At 40.3% G+C, this 13,144-nt stretch overlaps 1 protein-coding gene across 4 annotated transcripts in view; it reads left to right on the forward strand.

The window, feature by feature from the left end:
* DNAH11 (dynein axonemal heavy chain 11) overlaps nt 1–13,144 on the forward strand; it is a 353,143-nt gene that overhangs the window by 172,172 nt on the left and 167,827 nt on the right. For 3 of the 4 annotated variants that reach the window (XM_065938807.1, XM_065938808.1, XM_065938809.1), the window contains 2 exons: nt 7,521–7,698; nt 11,316–11,516. In XM_065938807.1, coding sequence (XP_065794879.1) covers nt 7,521–7,698; nt 11,316–11,516 — 379 coding nt within the window. Of the gene's footprint in view, nt 1–7,520; nt 7,699–11,311; nt 11,517–13,144 lie in introns of all 4 variants that reach the window. The other variant, XM_065938805.1, reaches the window with a different exon arrangement.

Here is a 13,144-nt window from a genome sequence, read left to right on the forward strand (position 1 = left end):
TCCTCTTCTGCCTAGCCTCACACGTTCCTAGGGGAGTCCTCATGAGCTGTAATCAACCCCAGGCTGCTTCCATTCCGCTGTCCTTTCCTTTGGCCTAAAGGGAGGCTATCACGCCTATACAACATTCCTAGCATGGTCTGTGACTTCTGATTTCTTTTCGGTAAACACTTAAGAACTTGCATAGACACATGCACACACTCACACACACACACAAATTGCTTAGACTTGTCAAAGTACAAAGTGGGAGTTTTTCACCTTGAGAAATTTACATATCTAATCCCTTCTTTCGGAAAAGGCAATGGCAACCCACTCTAGTACTCTTGCCTGGAAAAATCCCATGGGCAGAGGAGCCTGGTGGGCTGCAGTCCATGGGGTCACAAAGAGTCGGACATGACTGAGCGACTTCACTTTTACTTTTCACTTTCATGCCCTGGAGAAGGAAATGGCAACCCACTCCAGTGTTCTTGCCTGGAGAATCCCAGGGACAGGGGAGCCTGGTGGGCTGCCATCTATGGGGTCGCACAGAGTCGGACACGACTGAAGCGACTTAGCAGCAGCAGCAGCAGCAATCCCTTCTTTGCACATCTGTGAATAGATTTTCTCATGTCATCTTTGCAGTAATTCAAGTTATCATCACTATGCAGGTAAAGTAAAAGTCAGGCAAAGTAACTTGACTGACAGCAGATGACAATATCTGGATTCCCACTTACGTATGTCTGTCTCCAAGGGCCATCCGTGGTGCTTCAGGATCTCTCAGGGCCATAAGTGCTTCTGTGGGTACCCCTGAATCTTTGAGTTAAAAATAGATGGTGTAAGTCTTCAAGGCTTCCCTAAAATATTTCCAGATGTAAGTATTGTTGTTCAGTCACTCAGTCATTTGACTCTTTGCTACCCCATGGACTGCAGCATGCCAGGCCTCCCTCTCCTTTACCACCTCCCAGAGTCTGCTTAAACTCATGTCCATTGAGTCAGTGATGCCATCCAACCATCGCATCATCTGTTACTGCCTGCTCCTCCTGCCTTCAATCTTTTCCAGCATCAGGGTCTTCTCCAGTGAGTTAGTACATCCCACCAGGTGGCCAAAGTATTGGAGTTTCAGCTTCAGCATCAGTCCCTCCAATGAATATTCAGAGTTGATTTCCTTTGGGATTGACTGGTTGGATCTCCTTGTAGTCCAAGGAACTCTCAAGAGTCTTCTCCAGCACCAGAGTTCAAATGAATCAATTTTTCGGCTCTTGGTCTTCTTTATGGTCCAACTCTCACATCCATATATGACTGCTACTATGAAAAACCATAGCTTTGACTAGATGAACTTTTGTAGGCAAAGTAATGTCTCTCCTTTTTAATATGCTGTCTAGGCTGTTCATAGCTTTTCTTGCAAGGAGCAAACGTCTTTTAACTTTATGGCTACAGTCACCATTCACAGTGACTGTGGAGGACAAGAAAATAAAGTTTGTCACTGTTTCCATTTTTTCCCCACCTATTTACCATGAAGTGATGGACCAGATGCCATGATCTTAGCTTTTTAAATGTTGAGTTTTAGTCAGCTTTTTCACTCTCCTGTTTCACCCTCATCAATAGACTCTTTAGTTCTTCTTTCCTTTCTGCAAAGAAGCAGATGGATGACATCATAAGGATGTCATTAGCAGATATCATGAGGATGATAATATCTGCATATCTGAGATTATTGATATTTCTCCCAGAAATCTTGATTCCAGCTTGTGCTTCATCCAGCCCAGCATTTTGCATGATGTCCTCTGCATATAAGTTAAATAATCAGGGTGAAGATATACAGCCTTGACGTCCTCTTTTCCCAATTTTGAACCAGTCCATTGTTCCATGACCCGTTCTAACTGTTGCTGCTTGAGCTGCATACAGGTTTCTAAGGAGGTAGGTATGGTGGTCTGGTATGCCCATAAGAATTTTCCACAGTTGTTGTGATCCATACAGTCAAAGGCTTTAGCATAGTCAGTGAAGCAGAAGTAGATGTTTTGCTGAAATTCCCTTGGTTTTTCTAATGATCCAAGAGATGTTGGCAATTTAATTTCTGGTTCCTCTACCTTTTTAAAATCCAGCTTGTACATCTTGAAGTTCTCAGTTCACGTACTGTTGAAGCCTAGCCGTTATAGGATTTTGAGCATTACTTTGTTAGCATGTGAAATAAGCGCAATTGTATGATAGTTTGAACATTCTTTGTCGTCCTTCTTTGGGACTGGAATGCAAACTGACCTTTTCCAATCCTGTGGCCACTGCTGGCTTTTCCAAATGTGCTGACATATTGAGTGCAGCACTGTAACAGCATCATCTTTTAGAATTTAAAGTAGCTCAGCTGGAATTCTATCACCTCCGATAACTTTGTTGATAGTGAAGCTTCCTAAGGCCCACTTGACTTCATGTTCCAGGATATCTGGCTCTAGGTGAGTAACCACACCATTGTGGTTGTCCAGGTCTTTAAGACCTTTTTTGTACAGTTCTTCGGTGTATTCTTGCCACCTCTTCCTAATGTCTTCTGCTTCTGTTAAGTCCATACTGTGTCTGTCCTTTATTGTGCCCATCTTCACATGAAATTTTGCCTTGGTATCTCTGATTTTCTTAACGATATCTCTGGTCGTTTCCATTCTGTTGTTTTCCTGTATTTCTTTGCACTGATCACTGAGGAAGGCTTTCTTATCTCTCCTTGTTATTCTTTGGAACTCTGCATTCACATGGGTATATCTTTCCTTTTTTCCGTTGCCTTTTGCTTCTCCTCTTTTCTAAGCTATTTGTAAGATCTCCTCAGACAATGATTTTGCCTTTTTGCATTTCTTTTTCTTGGGGATGGTTTTGATCATCACCTTCTATACAGTGTTATGAACCTCCATGCATAGTTCTTCAGGCACTCTTTGTAAGATCTAATCCCTTGAAAATATTTATCACTTCCACTGTATAATCATAAGGGATTTGATTTAGGTCATACGTAAATGGCCTAGTGGTCTGAATTTTGTAATAAGGAGTTCATGATCTGAGCTACACACAGCTCCCGGTCATGTTTTTACTGACTGTGTAGAGCTTCTCCATCTTTGGCTACAAAGAATATAACCAATCTGATTTCAGTATTGATGTAATATTGACAATATTAAGTATTGTGTAATTAACATTACACATGGTGCTGTCCATGTGTAGAGGTGTCCCTTGTGTTGTTGGAAGAGGGTGTTTGTTATGACCAGTGCATTCTCTTGGCAAAACTCTGTTAGCCTTTGCCCTGCTTCATCTTGTACTCCAAGGCTAAACTTGCCTGTTACTCTAAATATCTCTTGACTTCATACTTTTTCATTCCAGCCCTCTATGATGAAAAGGACATTTTTTTTTTTTTTTTTTTTTTACAGTTAGTTCTAGAATGTCTTGTAGATCTTCAGAGAACTGTTCAACTTCATCTTCTTCAGCATTACTGGTTGGGGCATAGACTTATATTACTGTGATGTTGAATGGTTTGCCTTGGAAACAAATCGAGATTATTCTGTCACTTTTGAACATTTTTGAAATCATGTTTCGGAGTGTTTTGTTGACCATGAGGGCTACTCTACTTCTTCTATGGGATTCTTGTCCACAGTAGTAGATATAATGGTCATCTGAATTAAATTCACCCATTTCTGTCCATTTTATTTCACTGATTTCTAGAATGTCAGTATTCACTCTTGCCATCTCCTGTTTGGCTACTTCCAATTTACCTTGATTCATGGACCTAACATTCCAGGTTCCTATGCAATATTGTTCTTTACAATATTTTACCTTTACCTCCAGTCACATCCACAACTGGGTATTGTTTCTCTTTTGCTTCTGCCTCTTCATTTCTTCTGAAGCTTTTTCTCCGCTCTTATCCAGTAGCATGTTGGACACCTACCAGCTTGGAGAATTCATCTTTCAGTGTCCTATCTTTTTACCTTTCCTTGCTGTTCATGGGGTTCTCAAGTGGTTTGACTGAAGTGGTTTGCCATTCCCTTCTCCAGTGGACCATGTTTGAGAATTAAAACTGTAAGGTATTATAGCCAAGAGTAACCCAAATTTGTTGGTTTAGTCATAGTAGGTTCTAAAATCCATGGTTGCTATGACCTCTGGGCCAGTTCTGCTACTTGTCACTAAGTTACTGTACTTTATATCCGTAAATGAATTTGACATTCACTTGGCCTCCTAAGTCTCATTTTGACCCTTCTCGGAACCCACATTTCTTCAGTAATCTCCAAGTGCTTTTTCTAAAGAATAATAGCCTCTCTTGCCCGAGTTAAGAATGTTGTGTGGCTTCACATGGTTTATCTCAAAGGCAAAATTTACACATGTGGATTCCTCTCCATGGAGGCCACATGCGGAGTATTCATGTCTACCCCAAAACCTCATGACTTTTGTCTTTTTTCCAATGTTCTCCACAGAGTGTTTCCTTTTCCAGGGCTGTACAGCCAAGTAAAATTGCATGAGAAGGATGTTGACAGCTGGGATTTTTCTGCTTCTCATCATGACGGCTCACCTTCCTCTCAACTTGACCCTCTTTTCATCTTTACAATTTCCAGACTTGGCAGCCTTCCAAGACAGCTAGTCACACCAGGAGCTGAGCATCACGTGGTCCCCTTCCTGTCCCAGATACTCTCCCCAATTAGTATTCAACATCATCTTTAAATTTTCAAAAGTGTTTTAACTACACAGCATTCAAATGAGAGATTATGAAGTTGGAAACATGAATGAAGCAGATCCAAGAAACTGTCTCGGGAATAGCCATTTAGTCATCAGATTTGGGTGCCTACTCTGAATATGTCTAATATGCCTCCTATGTCAGGGCAAGAGTTTAAGGCTTCTAATAGGCTAGCTTGTTGAATCTTTATATATATATATATATATATATATATATATATATATATATATATATATCCTGTCTATATAGTTATAGCTATTCTTCTTCTTTTACAAAAAAGGAACTGAAACTTAGATAAGTTAGCCTCTTTGGAGACACATGGCTAACTAATGTCTGAGGCAAGTTCAGACTGCAGCTGACTGACTCAGACCTGTGTTCTTAACCCCAGCTGTTGCAAACACCTTCCAAAATTGGTCCCAGTCATCCCTCCCTGAGCCTCCTATAAACAGCTGCTATCATTCCCCACTTAACTTCTGAAGTAAATCTCCTCACCGGTCTTTCTGCTTCTGTACTTGTCCCATCATCCATTATGTGCTCAGCAGCCAGAATGGTTTCTTTAATGTAAATTGGATTATATGATAAATTCCAGAATTTACAACACTTTAATAAATTCCTTTTGCTTTTAAAATAAAATTTTAAAATTTCATTTACAAGACCTTTGGCTTTGGCCCAGACTATCTCTCCCTACTTTTTCCTCAGCCGCTCCCTCCCCTCCAGCTGCAATGGCCAGTTTCTGGAATGCAGGTTCTTTCATATGATAAGATCTGTGCACTTGTTGACTTTTTCCTGGAATGTTCTGCTCCCTAATTGGTGCGTGTTCTCAAAGATAGTTCCCTGCACATCCAATTAAAATAGATGCCCTCATTTCTCTCCCTTCCAGCAAAGTTGGCTTTCAAGATACCAATTTATTTATTTCTGTGTTCATAGACGTCACCTCTGCTTCCACCATACTTCCACTTCATTTCCCCCATAAGCTCTGTGAGGGCAGAAACCCTGTTTGTTTTCCTCCCCACTATGAGAACAAATGCATTTTAGTGAGTGAATGAATGATTGAAGACTTGTCGTCAAAATGACTCTGCTGACATGCTTTGAGTGAAGCAAATTTTATTGTAAAGTAGAAATCTCATGTGCATCCTGCAAACAAAAAATGGTACCAGATAAGGAATATTTTTTGAATGAACTTGGTTTCTGACCAACTTCTATAGGATGATTAAAAAGAAAATATCCTGTGACACCAGTCTGAAGATAACTGAAAAGGATATAAATAATGTGAGTAGTGGTCTGTAGGAATATGAGCTCCCCTTGTTGGGAAGGTTGGTGGGATCAGCTCTCCCTGCTAAGGTTGACCACACCTCTCAGCCCTAACCACACCCTCCTACCCTCCAGCCATCCTATCCATCTCTACTCATGTGTCTGATCAGCCTCACACAGAAAGTGGGCCGTAGTCCATGGATATAAGGACACCAAAGTAAAAGTAACTTTAAGAATTTCCCTGGAGCAAAATGGGAGTTAAAGTTTTAGATACATGTGAGGTTGGTGACGGGAGTTGGTGATGGACAGGGAGGCCTGGCGTGCTGCGTTTCATGGGGTGGCAAAGAGTCGGACATGACTGAGCGACTGAACTGAACTGAAGGTTGGTGAATGTGGTGAACACACACAGCGTTTTTAGAACACACACAGAACACACACAGGTGAACTGACAGCTCCGAAGCTTTGTCAGTTCATCTCATGGGAGGGGTTGTTAGTTGCTAGTACACAGTTGGAATTTCCCCATCTCCACTTTCTAACCGTTAACCTAGCAGCAAAGGGCTTGTACCTGCCGTCATATAAAAACAAGCACCTTCTGGCCAGGAGAACGTGTTTCCTACTCCATTATCTTTTTTTTTTTTTTTTTTTTTTCAGTGGGTTTTGTCATACATTGATATGAATTAGCCATAGAGTTACACGTATTCCCCATCCCGGTCCCCCATCCCACCTCCCTCTCCTCCCGATTCCTCTGGGTCTTCCCAGTGCACTAGGCCCGAGCACTTGACTCATGCATCCCACCTGGGCTGGTTATCTTTTCTGGAAGATTCTCTCACAGGACAGGAGTCTGTGGAGTTTCAGCTCAACTACTCCATTGTGCTGTGCTAGAAAACCAAGTCCGTTCTTTCCCTTCTCTCACGGCAGAGCTGCTCAGATTGCAAATTTCAGAGACCAACAGAATTTCATTAATGATTTGAAGGAATGAAATAGGGTTACCAACTGTTTGTTTTTCTAAATAAGGGCATTTATTTTTAAATGACCATTTATTATCACCACAGCTTTATAAAGGAAAGGATATTTTTAACACCAAAAGTTCTAGGAAGGCTACAAGTTCAAAGAACAGTGTCTAAGTTAGTAATGTTACTAATTTTTTGAAGTATTCGTTTGTTCCCACTTTCCACATTTTACTATCAACTGAGCGAAACATTGGTAGAAATAAACACTAGTGTTTGCTAACCACTATCTTATAGCAGGGTGACTTGTGTGATAGCTTGTTATTAAACTGAATAACCTCAGAGTCATCTAAGGTTCACCTAAACTTACCTTGCTTTTTTTTTTAGCCTTGCTTTTAGCCTTGCTTTTTAAGTTAGTAATTACTGCCGAAAATTTGTACCTGATGGATGTATGGCAGTTATAGCTTTCAGCCTCAATGGTATTGTCACTCATTATAACTTTCTTCTAGTTATTTATTTTTGTTTTGTCAGTTATTCAGTCCTGTTTGTAATTATGAACTATTCGCTGAAAACACTGGGTGATCAGCTGCACTTGCAGTGGCTTTGTATGTGTTCAAAATTACCTGTAAGTCTGCAATAAGAATTTCTCTTGTTCTCCTTAGCTTTCTGGTTGTCAAGCTGAATTCAGTCAGTGGTGGCATAAAGAGATGAAAGCAGTGAAGTTTCCATCCCAGGGAACAATTTTTGATTATTATCTAGACCACAGAAGTAAGAAATTTTTGCCTTGGGCTGAAAAAATCCCCCAATTTACTATGGATCCAGAAATACCTTTGCAGGTAGGTGTGGGGAACACAATGATCTTCAACCACGTGATGCTGGCTTGAGCCTCATTTGTTTTTACGCAGTCTTACTTTTCCTGCCTGATCGATGAATTCCTGTTGGTATGGTCAGCATATAACATATTTCCTTGGAAAGAAGAATCTGTTATAGGAACGACTGGGAAGATGATTATATATCTACAGTTACTTTTTTTCATTTCAACTTAATTCTGTGGTAACAGCTTTCTTTAGATTTTCCCAGAAGTTGTGTGATTTTATAAAAATTGGAGGCATGTTTTTATTAGTTCAGCGAGTCTTATTTCTGACCTTACTCTGCATTTCTTAAGCAGTACTTTTCACATAGAACTTGTTTCCTTTACCCCTGAAGTCATTAAAGGAATGTCTCATCTTCCTATTCAAAGATGTATATATCAATTTCACAGGGCAACTCACAAATGGAAGTGAATCTTTATTGTTTTTTTAACTGTTTCTTTTTATAAATTGTCCTACATTTTTTATATATCAAGTTATCTTTTAACCATTTTCTAATTCTTCTTCAATCTGTTTTGCTTTTCATTATATTTCTTTCTCAAAATCACCTCATATTGATTGGCTTTGGAACTTGTTATTTCAAGTCATGCCCTATAAAATGCATATAGGTGATTGCCACACTAATCAGGAGGCAGTTATTGTGAAATAAAAGAAAATGTGATGTATGAGTTTCCTGGAATTGAGGGAACAAAATACCACAGACGTGGTGGCTTCAACAACAGAAATGTGTTGTCTCACAGTTTTGGAGGCTAGAAGCTGAAAATAGAGGTGTTAACAGGGTCGGTTCCTTCTGAGGAATCTCTCCTAGATTCTGGAGGTTAACTGGCAGTCTTGGTCCTTGCTTTGAGGCGGCATTGGTCAGATCTTCACGTGATGGCATTTTCCCATGTGTATTCTGTGTATTCACATTTTCCCTTCTACCAGTCACTTTGACTTTGGGGCCCACTCTGCTTATATCAGCGTGCTTAAGACACCCTAACAAACTGCCACAGAGTGAGTGGCTTAAACGTTAGAAATTAATTTTTCTGACAGCCTGAGAGGCTAAGATTTGCTTTTCCCTGAGGCCTCTGTCCTTGGCTTGTAGATGGTCCTTGCTGTGTCCCCCTATGATCCTTCCTGTGTGGACACACATTCCCTGCATACCATCTTGAAGTGTGTTCAAATTTCCTCCTTGGACAAGAACACCAGTCAGATTGGATTAGGTCCCACGCTCAGCCTCACTTAATCATCTCTTTAAAGACCTTCTCTCCAGGTACAGTCACATTTCTGAGATACTGAGATTAGAGCTTCAATAGTTGAATTTTGAGAGGATACAATTCATCCTATAACCATGAGGGAACTCATCATTTCACAAACAAGAAACTCAGAGGTAGGAAGGCCCTGAGACTGATGAGTTCTCTGACTTGGTGATAACACCACAGATTCGAATCTTCCTGCTTTAGCACTGGCCTTGTTTAAAGACTGCTATCTCCTCAATCCAAGATGACTCTAGAAGTCCCAGGAGATAAAAGGAAGCAAGACATGGAGAAAGAAGGCTTCTGTATTTTTTACTAAGTGGGCAGAAACTTTTTCCGGAAGCCGCAGAGCAGACTTCCTTCTGCGTCCATTTCTCCAGGGGCCATGTGCCACCCATAACCTAGTCTCAGACCCAGGTGATGAGGTTACCTTAATTATGAAGGTCTGCTCCATCCGCTTTATAGATTTTAACGTCTCTGTTTTAGCTCAGCCTGTCTAGACTTCAGCCACCTAACAATATTATCTAGCTGGCTGAGAGCCAAGGACTTGTAGTTAACCAAAAGAAACACACAAAAAGTGATATCACAAGGTTGATGCATCTTATCAGGGATATATTTTATTCAATGGAGAACCTGTCAGGACCTCCTCGTCTTACTTTATACACAATTGCACCAAATGTGGTTTTGATTAAAAGCCTCTTAACATGTTAGAGGAAAACCACATTGAGTCAATAATAATAGCAAATACTAGCATGACATTATAATATGTCAAGCCCTTTTCTAAATGCTTTGTTTCCATAGATTAATTTAATCCTTACGACAATCTTCTAATTCCCTGTTAGAAAGGACTGTTACTAGCCTTTTTATATATGGAGAGATGGAGTACTTAGACATCAGCTAACGTGTGTATGGTCTGTGCTCTGAAGAGCATTCTGTGCAATAGGTAAGACAGGACTCAGGCTCTAGACAGATTTGAGTTTAAATCCAAGTACCACCACGTATGCCTCTATTATTAATGTTCTCTAAACTTTAGCTCCATCATCTCTGAAATGTAAATCATAACAAAACTCTCCTCCTAGGTTTGTCATGAGTATCATATGATATAACACATGTAAAGGGCTCAGCATAGTACCTCTCACATACTCAGCTCTCAGTAGGTATTAATTATCGATATTAATATGTGGATAAAAGAGCCAATATTAATAGCCAATTAAGTGGTAAATGTGACAACCAGCAACAAGAAAGGAAAAAAACATGTTCCAGAATTCAACGGTGATTTTAAAGTCATCTGGGACTGTTCAGTGTAGCACAAAAGAGTCTGTGTCTTTCAACGGGTCCTGAGAGGAGCCCTGAATTCAAGTGAAGTTCTAAAATGAATGCTCATTATCATGAATTTGATCTTGAATGATCTATAAAATACTGATCTGTGGTCAGTGTATGTGAACCATGCAGGGAAGAACTTTATCCATTACAGAGTTTGTGTGTTTTTCTTGCAAGCTATATAAATCCTGCAAACAGTTTTTTTTAATCCCCTTTTTAATTTGCTCCCCCCCAAATGTAAGACATTTTCACCTCTCTTTAACCACCACGCAGACTTCTCTTTCCAGTGTGTCTGCATCTGCTTCCCCTTCCCTGACCTTACACAGTGTATTCGTTTCTGTTCCCGCAGTCAGCCTTTTATTTATTTGTATTCTTTTTATTGTATTTCTGTAAGCCATCTCAGTTTTTTCATGAGACAATGTAGTATCTAAATAATAACTAATTTTCACAACAGAAGCATTGCTATAAAAGTTTTTAACAGAACAATGTACAATAAGTATCACTCATGCTTTGGACTTGTGAATATTTCACTTAACGTTTGTTTCTGGCAATCTGGTCTCTTCTTGCACTGAACTCCTTTAAAGTGAATTGTGCCTAATCATTTTGCACAGGAATCATTAATCTTACTGGGTGAAGGGATTGCTACCAATTTTTGTTTGTACATATCTTGGCCTTTCACATGCTCCATCATGTCCTAAAGAGTGGTGGGCAGTTTCTTAAGCGTTCACTGTATTCATTTATATGCCTAACCCAAGTTTAGGCAGAGTATAGGTATTTCCATGATAGGAAGCCTTGGGTGCTAGCTCCTAATGAGAAAAAGTAAACCAGCTCCTTCTGCTATGGCATTTTGACAATGCCACCCAGTTTCTTTTCTCAAGCTATGATGTCTGAACTGACCATTCAAAATGAAAAATTAAGTGGGATCTCTCCTACTAGCTGTCAACTAGAACTAAGAATGCATTTGGTCTCAATTCTAAAATGACTGTATGTTGGTGTAGGTACAAAATTTTGTCTGTTTTTCCCCACCAGAGAGCTCTGGTTCACACATCAGAGACAACTCGTCTTCGATATTTCGTGGAGTTGCTGCTCGAGAAAGGACAGCCATTGATGCTGGTAGGAAACGCTGGAGTAGGAAAAACAGTCTTTGTAGGTGACATGCTGGCAGGTCTGTCTGAGGCTTATATAGTATCCCGTGTGCCTTTCAACTACTACACAACATCTGCAGCTCTGCAGCGTAAGTGTTCCTCCTTTTCTACTCCAGAAACAAGGCCAGATACTATCAGGGCCAGGGCTTGCAGCCCAAAGAGATGATCCCTTTTTCTTAGACATTTTGCTTAGAGTGAATTTTTATTTTTCACCATTCTGACTGAATATATGTTGTTTAAATATTGTTATTTTGGCTTTTTATATCACTCCTGGCTTTACTTGGGTTATTACTCTGTAGAACAGAAAGAATTTACATCAACAGTTCCATTGCTTTGCCTCTACACCATTTGGTTAGCTTTAGTCAATTTCATGGAGCCCTAGAAAGAAAAGAATATGCTCAAGAAAGAGTGTACTGTTACCTCTGCAAGCAAGGGATTGCTTTAGTGGGCAGTGCATTCAGACTGTATTGATGAAATGACGGGCCGCCAGTTTTTAGTTAAATCTTAGAACTATAAGGATAATTTTTAACTGTTTAGTACATGCATCAGTGTAATCGAAAGAACCACATAGATTTGGGGCGTTTTGAGTTTGGAAGGGCAAACAAGAGTAGATGTGAGAAGTAGAGAAGAACAAATATAAAGAGCTGAGAGCAGTGTCTGTCACTGTCCAGCAGAGCAGTGGGGTTGTGTCATGTGAGGGCAGCAGAAGTTCCTGCTGTCCACTGCTTTATGAAACCTGTTGCCCTGAACATGGTTTCTTTGTTGTGTGCGTTGTTGCTGTTTCCTTGGCCCTATCAGTAGAGATTAACAACCTGTTTTCTTATCACTTAAATCATTAACTCACCCAGGAATGATTGTGCTGTAGTCTCTTTCTTAATCAAGTTTGTCTTCCTCATCTTTGTGAGTGGAACAGTTAAAAAACTGACCTGGAAGGTTTTCATTCATTTCTTCAGCAAACATGTTTCGTTTATCTACTTTATCCCCAGACACTGTGTGTAATACACGCTTTTCATTGTGGACACAGAAGAAGGGACCACTTTATCACTTGTAAATGGAAGATTAGGGCTGCAATTCAATAGTTGAACGAAGTTCAGCTTGCTGATTCTTGGAAGGGTTACAAGCATGAATAGATTTAGACATTGCCTATTAGCATGAGGAATAGAAAGAGCTAGTGTACTCTAAAGAAAGGATTTCAGACCTTTGAGATGGGATGGTGTACAGGCAAAAAGGGAACTTAGGCTAGAAGAATAAGCTTAAGCAAAGACATGAAAGAGAAATTTGTGGGACACATTCATTTAATTGAATCTCTTAGGTTGATCGAAGCATAGTAATCAGGTAGAAGATAGGGCAAAGGCTGGAGTGGCAGGCTGGAGTTATAGGTGGAATGCCCAATTGTCTAGTTTGCTGAAGACTGGGAAGGTTTCTGAGATAAGGGACTTTGAGTGCTATAACTGGGATCATCCCAGGCAACCAGGGATGGTTGGTCACTGAGATTGTAGCTAACGTGCAAGTGGAAAAGAACATATTTCACATGGTAGGCAGTGGTGAGCCACTGATGGGGAGCAAGGAGTTGACAAGATGCAGGCTCTACTTTGGGCTTTCCTGGTGGCTCAGTGGTAAAGAATCTGCCTGCAATGCAGGAGACCCAGGTTTGATCCCTGGGTCGGGAAGATCCCCTGGAGAAGGAAATGGCAACCCACTCTGATATTCTTGCCTG

Source organism: Muntiacus reevesi, chromosome 6, assembly GCF_963930625.1.
Source record: "Muntiacus reevesi chromosome 6, mMunRee1.1, whole genome shotgun sequence".
Lineage (NCBI taxonomy): Eukaryota > Metazoa > Chordata > Mammalia > Artiodactyla > Cervidae > Muntiacus > Muntiacus reevesi.